Genomic DNA, 18,463 nt, shown 5'->3' with positions numbered 1-18,463 from the left:
TATGCTTGTATCAGTTGTATGTGTACTTATATTCATGCATGTGTTTTGGTGCAAATTTGCGTCATTGGGTGTTATTTCTTAAAATATTACTATATTTAATACTTGTTGGGCATGTGAAAAGAAAAGGCTAATTTAGATCAAGCTGGTGTTCATAATTTAGGAATTGCTTGCAATAATTAACACTTGTTCTACGACATATGGTATCAAAGTCACACTAACATCGTTTAAGGAGACAAGATTCCATTCACCATTAAGAAGGTCCACCAGTAACTAAATTGTGACGTAGAGGAACTCGTTACAGCCTAGTTAGTTTGACGCATGTATAAAGGACATTAAAAACTCATTGGTGTCTAGTGTGACAACGGGAATGCTTTGGTGCGGGGCACTCCAACTAGCGTGGATGGTACGCTAACTACGTAGGTAGGCAAGCAAGCGTGGTGATGGGGTGCCTCTCGACGAAACTACATATTATGCTCATAATTTGCTATATCATGACAAAACATTATTCAAGAGAACATTTTGAGCGATAGATAGGGGGACGAAGTGTAAAGGATGGTGAAGGAGCAACGAGCCATAATGCGGAAGATAATGCGGAATAAGTTCTAATAATCTCATACACACTCAAAGTTCAAATAGATTTAAATTGATCTAGATCAGATTATATTATACATAGGAAAATAAGATGATGGGGGTACACCATAAGGAGTGAGTCTGGGCGCATAGCACCTATGGGCGAGTTATGTAAATAGGAGGGTAAGGAAGTAATTTCCGTTGATTCAATTTTTGCTTCTAGAAAAAGTTGGCTCTCTAATGGTACATTATAATGTACCACTAAAGTATAATTTGTCTGAATAGTATGTTTAGTGGACTATTACGAGTGTAGTGGTACTTTTTACCATCATATAATTTTCAACTTCTGGAAAAAGTTGACTCTTTAATGGTACATTATAATGTACCATTATGCATGTATATTGTACCACTAAAGTATAAGTTATCAGAACGGTACTTTTAAATTACAAAATTGTCATCCTATATACGCTGAAATCAATAGGCGCTATGCGCCAAGACTTAACCCACCATAAGTACATATGAAAAGTAATTCATTAGCTTGCTTTTTTTTTCTTCCTAGAATAGAGTAATTCATTAGCTTTGCAACATCTAATCGCAAACTTTATATAGTTTGGTAAAACAAACTTTTCTTAGATGCACACAGAAAAAAGATAAATATGGTTATCCAAAATCAAGTCTCTCATTGCTTCACAAAAACAAAATAAAATCAAATATTGTCGCTAATATCAAGTCCCCAACACGAAACGTGACACAATGACATTATAATTAGACAATTAAGGGTCTGTTCTGATTGACTGAAGTAAACTGAACTGAACTGAATTGAACTTATCGGAGCTGAATTAAATTGAACTGAACTAAGCTGAATTGAACTGAATATTTTATGAGAGAAGGAAATTAAAAACTGAACTGAACTGAACTTATTGGAACTGAACTGAACTTATTGGAACTGAACTGAATTGAACTGAAAATAATCTGAAGAGGACAGGCCCTAAGACCCCGTTCTGATTTACTGAACTGAACTGAATATTTTAGGAAATAAGGGAATTAAAAACTGAATTGAACTGAACGGAATTGAATTGATTGGAGCTGAATTGAACTGAACTGAAAATAAGTTGAAGAGAACATGTGTGCCCTAAACATAATCAATGACTTTAAAGATCTAGAAGTTAAAATCTCTAAGGTACTACTCACACAACAATATCAACAAACTAATTACTTGTAACACTTAATGCTTAATTAGCATCCATCTATCCAATTAATTAAGGTATCACAATTACTTGTACAAGTTAACATTTGTAGATTTTTTATTTTTATATAACCATGAAGAATTGTGATGCTACAAAAAAAAAAAAAAAAAATACAAAAAGTAGATTAAAACCAATTATAATCCAACATCACATGATGTAACATGCTGTTAAAGAAATCAAATTATTTTATCTTTATGGTCCCACTTTAGCAGTAAAATTTAGACCAACAAATGCCAGAATCCAATGGCTCACAATCTCATCATCTTCCTTAATCCAACCCCAAAAACCAGGTTTCTACAAACCTTAATCAAATGACCCAAAAGATTTGGGATACTATAACCAAAACATTTGGGGTACCCTTTTTCAGTTTTTCTCTCTAAAAGAGGAAAGTAAACTTTCTCTCTCTTCCCCACAAAACTCTCTTTCTAGAGAGAGAAAAAGGCAAGCACTATTCTGCAACAGAGACTGCTACTACTGATAATAACACTTTCTCTCTCTTACCCGCCAATTATTATCACTAGAATTTTTTAGGGTTCATAGATTTGTAGCAAAATTTTTGGTTTCTGGGTTGATTGTGAAATCAAGAAATCAATTTGGGGATTTTTTTGGGTAAAACCCTAAAAATAAAGAACTTCCCTTTTTACATTTTATTAAAATTAAAAGGAAAAGTTTGCATTGACAAAGGAATCTTCTGGAATCAGCCGTTAACAAATTATCATTCACATTTGGGGTTCCCTTTTTCTGGGTTGTTGCCTTTTCTCATTTGAGGTATGTTTCTCTATGTTTAATGCAATATTCAGCTCTTCTTCAATTAGATTTTTATATTTTTTTGCTGTTTTTATATCTTGTTTTAGATGTTACATAGGTTTTGTTTTCTGGGTGTTTGTGATTTTCTTAGTTTGGGGAAATTCTTGATTTGGATTTGATTTGATAATCTGGGTAATCTAGTTGGTTTGATAAAAAGGGTCTTTTTTGTTTTGTTTTTTTCTTATCTGGGGAAATGGTAAAATTTCTCACTTCCAGAAGCTAATTTGCTTAGTCGTTGAGCTGAATTGTAAATTTTAGTTTATGTCAGATTAGGTGTTGGTAAAAAAAAATGTAATTTATTTACTTGATTGATATTTGAGCAACCAAGTAACAATATTTTATGGTTTAATCTGGTATTTTTGTAGTTTAGATTGTGTTTCTGTAATTTTAAAGTTCATGTACTAGGCCAAAGCTCAACTTCATTGTTTTACTATGGACAGGCTTTGTCTTATGGCTCGGATAAGTCATTGGACCGTGGAATTTATATCTTGAAGGGGTGTCTTCGAGGATCTCGATGTTGCCTAATGGTTAGTCGCACTATGGACTGTAGAAGGACGGTGGATCGTCTCAAGGGTAAAGAGATCTTTCTGATTTTGCTGTTGCTATTTTATGATTTATCTGTGGTGATCATGATTTGTCTATATTTTGCTGGCATTCAAACCACAGAAGTGTCTAACTTCTCAAGTCCGTATTAATGATATAATGCTTTGCTGGAGATTATCATCTTGTTGCTTATGTTTTCTACTGTAGACTATGTGGAAATTGTTGTAGACGATGTCTCAAAATTGGTTGATGATTTTGCAAGACAGTGAGTGGAGACTATTCATCAAATAAATGTATTGCTATTTTCGTTTTTGTGAAAATCCTTGTTGAGGATCCATATCTTAGCCTACAAAGATTGTTGCTAGCCTGCTTGTTGTTGCTAGATTTTACATAGATTATGTTGTTCCGCCTTTTATATTATAGGTTCTTGTTCTGAATATGTATGTCTCTGTATATTTCATCTCGCTACATCATCATCTCATGTCAATGCATTCTTATTTTTCATAGCAGGTACTTTATGCCAGAGGTTTTTGCTATTCACTATCTGGTTTTACACTTTCGAAGATGTGGTGTTTTTGAAAGTGTTAGCTGAACAGTATCATCTTCCTTCTCATCATAAGCTTGATAAGTTGCCGACCACAGGGGCTTTTCAACCTATTCAGATATCACCATCTGTCATTCCTCACGATCCAATTCCTGATGAATCTAATCCTCCAATGTATCCTAGATTTCCGATGATATACAAGCCTGTATTGACAGGGAAATGTCCTGTAAACTTCTCTGCCATATCAGACGTCATTGAGAGAACTGCTCTTGATTGTTCTCAACCGTTAGCATCCTATGTTGGAAATGTTATATGCTGTCCCCAGTTTAGTAGTCTGCTCCGTATTTTCCAGGGTTACCACAGCACAATTTCCGATAAGTTGGTTTTTCAAGATGCTACTGCTGATGATTGTTTCTCAGACATTATTAGCATTCTTGCTAGCAAAGGGGCAAATAGCTCTATTTCACGGCTCTGTTCTGTTAAACCATCAAATATTACGGGGGGATCCTGTCCTGTGAAAGATGTAAATTCGTTTGAAAGAATTGTGAACACGAGTCTGTTGTTAGATTCCTGCAGCACTGTTGACCTTCTTAAGGAGTGCTGTAGACCTGTCTGCCAACCTGCGATTACAGATGCTGCACTTCAGCTCTCAGGACAACTAGCAGCCAGTGATGGGAAAAATGCGGCAGGAGGAGCTATAAATATTGACACGCTTAATGATTGTAGAGGAGTTGTCTTTTCATGGCTTTCAAGGAAACTCTCAGCAGATGCCGCAAATACTGCTTTCAGGATAGTTTCTAGTTGTAAAGTCAATAAAGGTACAGTATTTGATGTTTGTATTACTGATGTGTTGTACATAATACTGCCATTAGATGTAGTATCTTGAGTCTGCTTTATGACTTCTTTTGCTCTATTTTTGTTAAAATGTCTTTATACTAGATGGGTCTCGTTTTGTTTGTTTGGCATTTTATCAAGGTAATACTGAGAAGAAAAAAAAACTCCTTTATCGTCCCTTAGGATAATATTAATTATATGCGAAAAGGAATAGGGGTTCAGAGGAAATAGAAGTGCTCTGAACATCCATCTGTTGTCACTTTCCCAGTGTTAATTAAGGTTTTCTCAGCGTTAATTAAGATTGTCTTGAAAGCTCCTTTCTTCCCAATTTTCTCCTGGTTCATGTTTTACCTGCTTTTAATAGGGATTCCAGAACTTTTTTTTCTTCTTACTGACATGTTTTATTGGCTTCAAGCCGTATCGCCGTCATAACACTGAGTTAATCTATCAATTATAGTCTCTCTGATGTTGCTACCTGTTTTATGATCTCACTTTTCAAGGATAACTACTTATGCATGATGTAAATTCAAATAATATGAATCCATAGGAGTAACAACTTTTTGAATTTGCTGGTATATTAGTTTAGGGCTTTATTATTTTCATGTGCCAGTATAGAGTAGCAAATAAAGCCCGTCTTTGATTTAGCTCTTCCCTGTGTCACTATAGAGACATGATTGTATCTCAGCCTCTCAGGTACATGCATACTGAAATTGATGACTGCTTAGTGATGCCTGTTGAGCAACTGGAGGCAAATAAGGATATGATAAATTATGTACATAGATTACATGCCATGAATTATTAACTTTTATTGCATTATATTAACGAAGAGTTGGGTCGAAAGGTCATTGTTATTGTTTAGACTTGAGATTTTAGTTTGGCGACTTTACAAACTGGGCTATTGATCTTTTGAGAGATATAATTTCTTGCTGAATTGAATTATTTAGCCTCTAATTAGTGGTTTCCTTATGCAGTTTGTCCGTTGCAGTTCAGACATCCGTTAGAAGTAGTTGAGCAATGCCGTAACACAGCTGCTCCTGGTCCTTCCTGTTGTAGCTCATTAAATAGCTATATTAATGGGGTTCAGAAGCAAATGCTGATTACAAATAAGCAAGCAATCATATGTTCAACTATGTTTGCATCAATGTTACAGAAGGCCGGAGTTATGGAAAATGTTTATGAACTTTGTGATGTGGACTTGAAAGATTTTTCAATCCAAGGTACAGAGATAACTCTATTTTTGATTTATTTAGCTGTATTGCTTCTTTTCATATCAGTCTGACTTTATAATTTTCCTTGCATGGATTTGTGACGCAGTAACAGCATATGGGCAGCAAGGTCTGTACTTTTTCTTCTCTTGACATATGTGTAATTTAATGATAATATTTATCGACTGTGATGTCTATGGATTTTCCCAATGGATTTTCAATGAGCTCCATCAATGAATTTTTGAAACTTGCGTCTTTTTCCCCTTTTGTCAGAAACTGTTTGTCTGTCCTTGTTATTTTGCGCTTTGACTTTGCTCATTCCCCCCCCCCCCCCCCCCCTGTTCTGTTGACACCTGATTCTCACTCTTCTGGAAATGCAGGTTGTTTACTCCGAAGTCAGCCAGCAGATATTGTGTATGACAATGTAACAGGCTATAGTTTCACTTGTGACTTAAATGACAATATCGGAGCTCCCTGGCCTTCATCATCTTCTATGTCGTCCTTTTCCCTGTGTGCTCCAGGTAAATCGGAAAAAACTCTCTAGTTCTAGTTTTGTTTGTTACTATGTTATGGGTTAATTAATTATCATTGTCATCCTTCCCTCTCTTTTTGCAAGGGTCAGATAAGTGCTCTATCCTTCATCCAGAGGCTTTATTGGCAATGGGCATTAGTACTGATAGATGAAGAAAACTTAACCTACTATATTCCACTCCAAAACATGCCATCACAACATGCATTCTAAGAATTTCACAAAAGCATTTGCTTGATCTGTGTCATGAAACATATAAGCAAATCAAATTATACCACATACTTCCAACTTAATTTGGGATGTATTTTTCGGAAATGGTAGAGCTAGTAATTATATGCCCCTATTAATCTGAAGTGTGCTCCTTTTTTTAGTTGGGCTTACTGCTGCTGTGTAAATGTGACAAATCACCTAATTAATTTTGTGCTGTATATGCAGAAATGTCATTACCTGCTCTTCCAAAGTCAAAACATTCAGGAAGTCACGGTATGTCTACAACAGTATAACAACCAATTATATTGCAGCTTTATTGATAGTGTTTACATTTTTACTTTTGGCTGTTAGTTTACACATTTCTGTCCAAAGCCCTTAACTAGTAAAGAGTGCGTTGCTTGTGAAGTTGAATTACTAAAAACTACTAACTATGCGTCTATGCCCTTATCTAAGAGAAAGTCAAATCCTAATGCTTGTTTGGAGATTATGATATTTAATTTTCATTTCTTGTTATGGTAGTTGCATATCGCTGTCTATGGAATGTTTTCAATTTGTGCGAGCTCCAGTGACACAGCAATGGGTGTTGAAAATGATAGGCTTATACTTAGTGATGGCATGTTATTGCAATGCTGAGCCTATGTTCAAATTTTGTGTGGTATGGTTTTAGCAATCACTTTAACCAAATCACAAAAGCATCAAACAACTTGCAGATCCACAGTTGTGCAATTTGCTTTGTTGTTCACTTGTATATTACATTATAGGCTTAAGAAGATCTTCAATGTCTATTTTTTAAGATGTAGCAATTAGTTCATGAGTAATAAACCAAGTCAAAAATATGAAAATTCTAATCTTGATACCGGGAAAAGAGGATGGGGTAGGAAGAAAGAGAGAGGAGGGGGGGGGGGGGGGGTGGAGAATAGTCTTTTCAAAGTCTTGGATTCCACCAAACTGTAGCTATGACCATTCACTGGAGTTCGGTTTACAATGTATATTCAAGATCACTACTACGGAGACACGGAGTACTAATTAAATTTATAACTCTATACACGGAAGAAATTGGAAACTGACTGGGATAATTGTTTTATTTATTGTGCTACCTTGTCTTTTATGTCTAAAGTCAATTAAGGCTTCTGATCCATTGCCTGAAATTTGAGCTATACTTTACTAGCCTTTTAATTCCATATGCTAATTGGCTGACATGCATGTGCTACGGTAAATTTTGCAGGCTATCATCGTAATGGACGGGAGCTCAGTATACCCATTTTTCTAGTGTTTGCAATCAGTGTAATTTTGTACTGAGTATATTTTGTCGCGAGAGGGAGGAATGTAGGCGAGTTGTATCTGGTGAGGAGGGCATATGGGGAGTGTAGTTTGTTGCTAGGATTTGATGTATATTGTTAGATAATACTTTTTCATGTATAGTAGCTGCTGTTTTTTTTCCACGAATTTTCTATTATTTCTTTTTCTTTCCTTAATGTTGCTCTATCTTGTCTATGTTTTCTTGTTGGATCCTTAATACAGCTGGGTTTGACTTATCTAGTTTGCATTAGGTGAGATGAATTAATAATGGAATGACAGGAATCAACAAGTTAGCTGTGGGATGTAGAGAATGTTTGAGGGACAGGTTGTCCTTGAAGAAGTGCCCTTCATTTCAATCAGAAAGGCCATCTCATTCTTGTAGGTGGTTGGATCCCTGTTCTCTAGTCGCGAATTCCGTAAAATCAAGCATAATTGTGATAGTGACTTAGCAACTAATAGCAAATGTGTAAGTTGAGTAAGCTAACATGGAAATTTTATACTGGGAGATTTCTTTATCAAGTAGTCAAGATTGAACAGTCCTAGGTTTGCTCCCTAGATGATGTGGGTTAGATTGATGTAACAGAACACCTCCTGTTGAGACTTGAGAGTGTTTACTTCTTCTTTCCTAGAAAGCCGGTGCCAAGTATTCGGGCTTGGCACCGGGAGTTTGAGTTTGACGTGTGTTGGATTTTGACTTGATATAATCTCGATTTTACAAAAATAGATAATTGATACAAGTCACAGTAGTTGAAATTATTTATATAAATGCACAATAGTTTTAAGGTTTAAAGATCCTTATTCTTAGCTGCCACTCTATCTTGATCATTATCTGTGAAAATAATGGTATTGTCATTGTTTACATGAAAAAAGAGTCAACTTTTCAAAAAACAGATAGCATTATCAAATTCTATATTAATATAAAAGTATACATCCTATATTCAATAATTGCCATGAAACAAATTATGACACTTGTGTAGTTGTATTATACTTAGTACATGTCAACTAATTACTTAATTGTTTTTTTTTTTTAAATTACTTATTTAAGATTTAGAGGTGGTACCAAAACAATAGATTTGATCCCGTCTATATCACACTTGCCTGAGAAAAATCAGACAACACTAGTCGCATATAATTCTATATTTAGTGTTCAGTCCAGGTATTGCTCCGGATTTTACTTTGATATTTTTTTTTTATATATATTATTATCATTAAACCAACTTCATTAGTATAAATAGTTTTGAATAATTTTTGCTTTTATTTTTAATATGAATTCATTATATATTTATGTGCATAGATAGAACATTAGTTTCTACCTTAGATGGTAATAATTTGGTCTTAGATGATAATAGACAAGATAATATAGATTGGTCTTGTGATTTACTAACTTTAATATTTTAGCTTGATGAATTTAACAAATTGAAAAGTAAATAAATAAATAATAATAATAAAAAAAAAAAAAAAAAAAAAAAAAAGGGGGATCATTTAGGGTAGAACTATTATATTTAGCTATGCATTTTTTATTATTTTTTTCAAGAGCACAACTTATTCATAATACTTCAAACTCCCATTACAGAGTAATAGCATAAAGCATTTATAGCACATTTTTCTAGTTAGTAATACATCAAATGAGATATAGTGAAAATGAACACGTTATTATACACGACATACAATATTGCAGAAATAATAGTACAAAATCTAACTCATTCCCTTCACAAATGTAGGAGAGAGGCTTTTTTCGCTCTCTAAGCATCCTGCAGAGTCCAGATTGAGATCACAGAGCAAAAAAAGTCTTGTGTTATCTTCTAGCATCATTGCCCCATACGTTATCCCATCCACCAGCTGGTGCAGATTTTGGTCCCTCTAGGAGTCTCTGATCATTCTGCATGTCTGGTCCTGGCAATGGAAGGCCATTTGGGCCTGCAGGGCCAATCTTCTTCGATTTTCTTCTTAACCCCAAAATTCTAAATACAAATCTGGCCAATTCGCCATACAGCATACCACCTCGATCAAAGAGCTGCATAAATGATATGACTCGTCAAAAATACTAATATACTACACGAAGAAAAAAGAATGTTCTCATATTGGAGTTTTGGACGCATATGCAGCAGGAGACAATTTTTATTTACCTTTTTTCTAAAAAAAAGGTGCTATATTCTTGTAAGTCAGCTGAACATTAAAATTTTTACTTCATTATCTGGTTCTACTATAAGGAACAGAAAAGAAAGCCCCCTCACACAGCCAAAGCAAGGAAGTGACACAATTCATACAAACCAAAATTCCAACTCCCAATTGCTTAGCTGATGCACTAAGACCACATATTTCTTATGTATCAAACACAACAAGAATAGAAGCTTTGCACAAGTGAGCTACTAAAGTATAGGTCCACCATTTTAGTCCCTAACACCCTAAAATTTGAACACACTGAATTATATAGACACAAGATAGTGACTGAAACGTCTGAAAGCCTTTTCTTTCTTCTTTTGGTCCACAATGTCAAACAAATCATACTGTGTGTTATGGTCAGAATACCAATGCTATGATCAGAATAGCTACAAAGGTTTAATCAGTGAAATAAGCTGCATACCTGTAAGAGTGCAGACATAAAAAAATGAACAGCTTGTGTGTTCTGATCCACAAGAAGAGATATCCGTCCAAAAAAATTTACCACTCCTTCCATCTGACATCAATGTAAATATATGAAGAGTCAGCAATGATATTTTAGAATTCACCATCAATAGGACATTGTGCTCCCAGGACTTAACAAACATAGTACTCCCTCCGTCCCTTTTCTAAGGTTAAGTTAGAATTTTTTTTATTTTTTTTTCATGGGTATTAAGAAAAATGCTTTGGGAGTTGGTAAAATGTGATTTATTTTGAAAGTAGGTAAACATTTTTGTACATGGGAACATTTGTTTCAGGAGTAGGTTAATATATTTGGTAAATGGAAATAATTGCTTTGGGATTATGTAAATATTTTGGTAAATGGGAATAGCTGCTTTGGCGTTATGTATATATGAGGGTGTGGGTAAAAATATTACTTTAAATAGAAACATAACCAAAGAAAGGAAGTCCAAAATAGAAACATAACCATAGAAAAGGCACAGAGGGAGTATTAAAACTGACACAATCACTACAAGAAAGTAACATAAAATAGCATGACGTTTAGGCACTAGCAAAAAAAATGACAATAAGAATAATAATTTCAAAAGGAATCTCTTCTATTCCTCACGTGCTTGATAAATTAAAAAATCAAATTTCAGATAAGAGTTCTAAGATTTGCTCAGTATAGGAACTTTGAAAGCCAAGGTGATACAAGGAAAGCACGGTAAAAAGGAATACTTCAACAACGATTCAAAGGTCACCCTTCCTTTGCAACCTTTCCAAAGTTCACATCTGTCTCTTAGATGATTAATGTTTAAATATGTCCAAGAATCTGACTGAGAACTTGTATTTGTTTGAGACTTAGACAAGAGACTCGTGTGACTTTGTGGCACATTACAATAGCTTTTCTTTAGTTTGCCAATATTGTATTGACACACCACATTAGTTGCTTATTTTCAACTTATATGAAGTGCAGAAATTCCACACTGTTGAAAGTAACCAATAAATAATCATTGTGTAGAGGAAAGCCAAGCTTTGACTGACCACGGCAAGATTGCTACAGCTGCCAATAGGTAGAAAAGACCCTCCAGCCTCTCCACAACTTAAAAGAGCAAAACTGATAAGCATCCAAAGAATCAGAGCGGCCTTATACTATCTCGGAAAGTATTCTTGTTTGCATTGCACCGGACTCTCAATAGAGCTCAAGGATCTGCCATCCATTATTACAATATGTTTGACGTGTATTTCATTATCTTTCCTAAGAGGTATTCCAAGCACCCTCAGTACTGGAACAGATTATAGACAACCAACTATCATCCCCATATTAGTGTAAAGCCTTAAGCTAAATTCCAAGATTGTCCAAGATCCCAATAAATGAAAAGACAGAAGCAAAGATCATAAGATGATGGAACAAAAATAATAGGAACAGCCGAATAGGCTCATTGACACTGATTCTTTCAAGTGTCGAGAATGCAAAAGGTTCTAACGATTGAAGACATTTAGAAGTGTCAAGAGCACTAAAAGTTCCAACACTTCAAGAATTGTATTCACCGGGACGAATGGCAGAGAGGGAAAAGAAGGTATCATGGAGGGGCTGGACAAGGCTTAAGCTTACATTGCTACCCCAAGCAAGGCTGCAAGGGTGCCGCGTCTGTAACTTTGTAGATACTACGCTAAGGTTTTGGTGTAATCCAAATGATAGTTCACTCCACCCAACGGGTTAAATGTGAAACAAGGTCAAAATGTAAGCTACCTGGAAAGAAAATTCAAAGAGCTCTGAAAAATATCTTACTTCATGAAGTGTGAACCTGTTGCATAAAAGATCATGATATAGCTCTCCCTTTACAGTTAGCTTTATATAGCTCTCCCTTTAAAAAATAATAACAATAAATTAATAACTTTCCTAAGAGTACTAGAAACCTAATATTTGCTCTGTCCCTTTTTAGTAGGGATGCAATGGGGCGGGGCGGATGTTGGCATTCCCATCCCCAGCCTCACCTAAAATTTTCATCCCCATCCCCGCGGCGGGTCTAAAATTCATCCCCATCTCCGCCCCGACGGGTACAATACCAAAACCATCCCCACCCCACCCCCAACTTGGATATCCACCCCCACCTAATCCCTGCCAAAGACTCGCCTAATCCCCACCCAAAACCCACCTAACCTTCACCTTTCAAATACACAATCCTACATAATTAATATAGATTACATTTATAAAATAAAAAAATTAAAAAATAAAAAATAAAATTAAAAAAAAAAAAAAAAAAAAAAAAAAAAAGCATTCTTAATATTACACATTTTTTTGTTTATAATATAAGTGTATTACAAAGTATTATAATTAATATTTTATTTTACATAAATATTTTATAAAATAGTATAAAAGTATAGAATTTTGCTTTAAAAGATATATAGATGTGGGTATAAGGTGGGGATAGGGCGAATACAACCTAAAATCCACCCCCGCCCCATCACCCATGGCGGGTATGGTTTTCATCCCCATCCCTGCCCCACCACCCGCAAAACCAAGACCCATCCCCGCGGGGATGGGGCGGGTCTCCTACTTGACCCCCCCCACTAACATCCCTACTTTTTAGTTCGCCCCTTTAACTTTGTCTCATAATATTTTTGGTTGTGGAGACCACAACTTTACTCTCACAACCACTACATCTAATCCCACCACTTTTCTCTCTGATCAACTCGTTTCAACCAACAATCAAAGAAGTAACCCCACCCCTTTGAGGAAGTAATACCATGTATAGGAAAATATACCATGTTACTAATAAAAAGGAAAATTTTTGCCAACATAAAAACAAAGCATAATTGACAAAATAGAAATTAACTTCCAAACTAAGTCCATCGTCTCGCCAACATCAGCCCACCATTGGAAATTAAACTCAGGTCTAATCCTGCTGACCTTTAACTTCCAAACTAAGTCCATTGTCTCGCCAACATCAGCCCATTGGAAACTAAACAAAGGTCTAATCTTGCGTGACCTTCCAAAGCTCCCACACCAGAGGGTAACCCCATTAATTCATCACCCAATCACATTAACCAACCATGCAATTATTGTGTTTTCAACATGTCAACCGGCATGTGGGGACTGTCAAGGAGATCCACTAAAACCATAGATTTTCATATTTGTGCATATAAGTTCTACCAGGTATGGTGATGCGAATGTAAGGGGAGAATATCATCAAGGTAGTAAAGTAGGCCCAGATCATTTCATATATCTTCATTGATGATGATTAAGCCTTTTGTCCAAGAAACAAACCTCCTATCCATGAAACACTAGAAGGATACCCTGGATACTTGGAACGTGTTTCAGCAAAAATATCATGCTCTAAAAATGTGGTGATGATGCAACGGTGAAAACCAAGTACCACCATGGCTATGGATGGGAAGTCAAACTCCACTAATGAACCATAGAAACTCCTATGAAGAAGACAGACCACATAATAAACGGGTGTTTAATAGTCTGATTTCAAGAAATGGAACATGGAGCCAGAATATAGTATGAACCTTTGAAGCCTATTAAGTATTAATGAACAACTAGGTGAAAAATATTCTCAGCATCACAACCCTTCATAGATTAAAGACACAATAATCTTGAACTGAACCAATGATGGAAACTACTCATTATAATTGGATACAGATGCCTCAATGAAGAGTACACATTACTATGACGATGCTAGCAAATTAGCAATGGAAGATTTTTCTATTAAAGATACAAATGCTCTTCCGTTCGGATATTGTCAGAAGATGGGAGACAGCTGCTTCATAAATCTGTGACTACATCTTCAGATATGTTGCAGTAACCAACCATACATAGAAGGGGTGCCACCTAGCAATCAACTAGGGGATAGATAATATAATTCTTATAAACTAGTGGATTAACAATCAAGTCTAATTCTGAAATAATAACAAGTTCCAACTTCCACTAAACATCTATTTCAGAGCTACACTTTGGTCAAGAGCTCAATTTGGGTCTGGAAATATACAGTGATAATGGAAAATCCCCAAAACAGCTGGAACACTAGCAAAAGTGGAAGCATCATATGACACAGCCAGCAAGAGTAAGCAAGATAAAAGCACAAGAGTAGTGATGTCTCAATATGGCAACCAAAACATGCCTATCTAGGATTCTTTTCTGATTAGATAATATCCAAATTGCACTCCAATTAACGCGTTTGGGTATGGAACAAGGTAGGACTAGGCTGGATTGAGCAAGAAACTAACGTAATGCTCCAATGGATACAAAATGAGCAGTGGAGGGTTGGGCTTTGAGCATTCTCAATGCAAGCCTTGGGCCATTTTATCAAGTCCTGCAGTGGTTGCAAGTGACTTGCAACAAAACATGGCAAAGGAGCGAGCAAGGATTGAACTATAAAAATCCCAAAGGGTGAGGAGAACCACTATGGACTATAAAATAATCTCATAATTATCAAGAGCTCACTGTAAGACTATCTTATGCTATAAAATTAGTTTGTTGCAATCATTGAACTATAAACTTAGTTTGTTTCCCCCACCCCCCGACCAAAAGCAGCCAAGAGATTAGCCAAGGCAACGGCACAACGATGAAAGAAAGTAACCAAACTTGCTTATCAAAATACGAGAGCCAAGGTAGCACACAATTGGGCCAATTAGGATCACAGCATCACAAACAAATATACATCCTAAGTAACAGCTGGAGCACAAAGAAATGATTAAAAGATAGATCAAACCTAACAACTTAAGCATTGATAAACACAGTGCATGAGAAATAGGAACTAAAATAACTAGGTCAAATAGAGAAATTCAAATGACTTCCACAAATGACATCAAAAGCTGTTTAATCACATTCAGATGTCCACAAGGATAAGTCTAATATACAAGCAGAAAATCTATAGATTATTAAAAAATAATAATAATAAATAAAATAAAAAATACAAAGAAGTTAATACTTACCACACGAAGAAAAGAAATCCAAAACCCAGGTGGGGATGGAGGAGGATTATTCGGATCTTGGGGTCCGAAGGGACCACCCATCCCCATCCCCATTCCCATTCCATAACCACCCATGCTTCCTCCCAAGCCACTATTGTACATCCCTCCTCCACCATACATTCCAGAACCATAAAGTCCGCCACCATATCCTCCACCAATGCCCCCTCCAATTCCCCCTCGATACATGCTACTACCATACATACCCCCGCTCATTCCTCCATATCCCCCACCAATTGAATTATACATCCCTGATCCATATCCAGAGTTCGTCATGCCAGAATTGTATCCTGCAAATAACAGTTTATCAAACGGTTCAGAAGCATAGTAGCAGCATCATAACTCTAGTGCTTCTAACAAAGCTCTTGTTCTGATATACTCCTATATGTCTCAATGAATCAAAATACAACTACCTCCATAAGTGCTGTTTCCGATATTATTTTCCCAAGGCCTTGTCGGAAGAGGCCTGCCAACTGCATTTGTGTTAACAGTATTAATTCGATCAGAAGTTGAAACGATTTCTCCAGGCTTTGCAGTCCCAGAAGCTTCTACAACATCACTTGTAGCACCAGCTGAAGGGGGTCTAAATGGCGCTGGACCAGATGACGATCCAGACCTTTCCCAAGGTTTCGGTGGAGGGCCACTAGCTGCAGAGAGAAACAACATGCCTTGTTAGTGTAATAACACCGTATTAACTCGAATAAGGGGAAAATTTAAGCGAATTAGACTCTCCAAGAGTCAATTCAACTAAAAGCTGCCTAATGATCCGTACATACTTTCATTATGTAAATTTTAACATCAGCAGTTATTCAGCACAAGCTGCTCGAAATCTTAATAAAATCCCAAATTAGAAAGGATACAATTTTACACCTTATAATAGCAGCCATAATTTGCTAATTTCCTCAATTTCTCTTTCTTTTCTTCAATTTTTAGAACGGAGGTATTTCCAGATCAAGCTAAATCTTCAATACTACACCAAAGAACCACTAATCTCAAGAAATTGGCATGCAATACAGAATAATTCCAAAACCAAATCAATACCCCAAATTAATGAATCTTGCCAAAACTACCCAATTACTCAACTCAATTACAGGGTTGCAGAAAAATTCGTAATTAAAAGCAAAAACCCTAATCAATTCAATCAATCCCAACGATAATCACGACATAAAAAGGTAAAAATTCGAAATCAAACACAGATTATCCAAAAAAAACCAAAATTTAACGGAAATCAATAACCAAAAAGCAAAGCAAAAATTAACACAATTAATCAAGGAAATTGGTAGAAAATTGAGATTAGGAGAAGGGAAAAAATACCTCCTTGTGTTGCCGTCGCCATTGGCAACTCTGAAGAAGAAGGAGAGAAAGCGCCAAGAAAAGAGGAGAAGAGAGAGAAAGGAAGAAGAGATAGAAACAGCTAGTAGTACAACGACATCATACTCGTTATACTCCGTAATTTATTAATTAGATAAAGATTAATTATCATATGATAAACAACGACCGTCAAAATTACAATATGTAGCCGCGTTTTTATAACCGACGAGGTATTCATTCTTATGGCCTTATGGGTTGGGTCAAGTTGGAAACCACAATACGTTTAGAGGTGAGGTCAGGTTGGGTCGGGTCGGGTTTAAAGGGCCATAATGGGAATTTTGGGCTTTTTCAGGTCGGGTTCGGCTTTTAAGCTATAAATGTGCTTTTAGGCTTGCCTAACCCCGCCTTATTTTTAGGTCGAGCTATCGGGTTGGTCCGATGTAAGTCACCTCTGAATACACTTGAAGGCATGCTTGATCGAGTCGAGCCATTATGATTTTCAAATCCGAATGGGTTATAGATTAATTCAACTGTATGTTCTGATTTACTAAACTGAGCTGAACTGAATTGTTTGAAGTTGAACTGAACTGAATAGAGCTAAAATGAATTGTTTTTGAAAGAAGGAAATTAGGAACTGAATTGAACTGATTGGTTCTTAACTGAATTGAATTGCAATTAAGATGAAGAGAACAGACTATAAAAGATTAATTTTTGTTCTCTAGATTTATATCTATGCCTTTTAGGTAAGGAACCGTTTTATTTAAAAGGGGGTAGATTTGATTTGAACTTTTAATTTTTAACCTTGTTGTCATATATTTCGTATTTTAAGTTTAAAATTAGTTTTTATACGTGCATATACATTCATGCACATAGTTTTCAAATGTGCAATCCAAGTATCATTATTTGTTATAGATAGTTGAATCTAAATCTATACAATGTGCTATTTCATGAAAAATGACTATGTGATCGAAGTTATGATTTTAGGTCATGTTCTCTTCACCTTATTTTTGTTGAACTTAAATTATTTAAATCCCTATTTAAGTCTTAAAATTGATCTTACGATTTTAAGATTTATGTATGTCATATGATTTGATTTACGATTTTACCCATTTTACATATTTTTCTTAACTAACGAAATTCTTACTTGTAGTAGTTTTCATAACTATTTGGACGCTTTTAGGAGTGGTTTTGGAAGTCGATGAATCGAGGTCGCTCAATGAAAGGTGCATAGCGGCTCTTAGGGATGTTATTTTCATTCCTCATGCATATTAATATAACCCAAGTTTCCACAAACACATATCATTCATTGAGCGACCTTGATTTATTGACTTTTCATCATTTCACTGTCTCATTATTCCAAAACCACTTTGAAAAGCGTCCAAATAATTATGAAAATTATCTTAAACATTAAGAAAATACAAACGAAGCGTAATAGAGCACAAAACAGACAAATTATGCATTTGCGACCTAAAAAACAACTAAAAGACCTATAAGGCAAATATAAAAGTAGCATAAATGTGCCTATAGATCCTACTCCTTGTTTTCTTCATCAATCATTATTTTCTCCTTTTTTTTTTCTTCAAATTTCTAGAGTTGTAGGTTTTTTTTTTTTTTTTTTTTTTTTTTTTTGTTATTGGAAGGGCATGGGTTTTCACGATAGTGAATTTTCAGGGTGGTGGGGTGGTTTCGAGAGGGTGGGGGTGATAACGACCGTGAAGGGGTTTTAGGTGGTGGTATTGGAGGTGCTTGTGAGGGTAAGGGTGGTCGTAGTGGTGGTGATTGA

The 18,463-nt window shown here is 35.7% G+C and overlaps 2 protein-coding genes across 5 annotated transcripts; one reads left to right on the top strand and one right to left on the bottom strand.

The window, feature by feature from the left end:
- The first annotated feature begins 2,113 nt into the window (after window positions 1-2,113).
- Window positions 2,114-7,929, top strand: LOC145631858 (putative GPI-anchored protein At1g61900). Of its 3 annotated transcripts, none has more exons than XM_081684070.1 (8): window positions 2,114-2,585; window positions 3,065-3,197; window positions 3,675-4,529; window positions 5,517-5,762; window positions 5,866-5,880; window positions 6,131-6,271; window positions 6,715-6,762; window positions 7,715-7,929. In XM_081684070.1, exons 2-8 carry the CDS (start codon window positions 3,149-3,151, stop codon window positions 7,786-7,788), a joined length of 1,428 nt encoding a protein of 475 aa, XP_081540196.1. In that variant the 5' UTR covers window positions 2,114-2,585; window positions 3,065-3,148; the 3' UTR covers window positions 7,789-7,929. The 3 variants fall into 3 exon arrangements, with proteins under 3 accessions (XP_081540196.1, XP_081540194.1, XP_081540195.1); XM_081684068.1 differs by having other exon boundaries at window positions 2,116-2,585; window positions 5,860-5,880; XM_081684069.1 differs by having other exon boundaries at window positions 2,117-2,585; window positions 3,678-4,529; window positions 5,860-5,880.
- A 1,426-nt stretch (window positions 7,930-9,355) lies between these two features.
- LOC145631857 (peroxisomal membrane protein 13-like) lies at window positions 9,356-16,857 on the bottom strand. Of its 2 annotated transcripts, none has more exons than XM_081684065.1 (5): window positions 16,684-16,857; window positions 15,780-16,016; window positions 15,334-15,659; window positions 10,373-10,465; window positions 9,356-9,802 (listed from the first exon to the last, which is right to left on the bottom strand). In XM_081684065.1, the coding sequence occupies exons 1-5, from the start codon at window positions 16,703-16,705 to the stop codon at window positions 9,584-9,586; spliced, it is 897 nt and encodes a 298-aa protein (XP_081540191.1). In that variant the 5' UTR covers window positions 16,706-16,857; the 3' UTR covers window positions 9,356-9,583. The 2 variants fall into 2 exon arrangements, with proteins under 2 accessions (XP_081540191.1, XP_081540193.1); XM_081684067.1 differs by having other exon boundaries at window positions 15,783-16,016; window positions 16,684-16,856.
- Between the last annotated feature and the right edge of the window lie 1,606 nt (window positions 16,858-18,463).

The sequence above is a fragment of the Chenopodium album genome, chromosome 5, assembly GCF_948465745.1.
Source record: "Chenopodium album chromosome 5, dcCheAlbu1.1, whole genome shotgun sequence".
Taxonomy (NCBI): domain Eukaryota; kingdom Viridiplantae; phylum Streptophyta; class Magnoliopsida; order Caryophyllales; family Amaranthaceae; genus Chenopodium; species Chenopodium album.
This window is presented reverse-complemented; position numbering and strand designations above follow the sequence as displayed.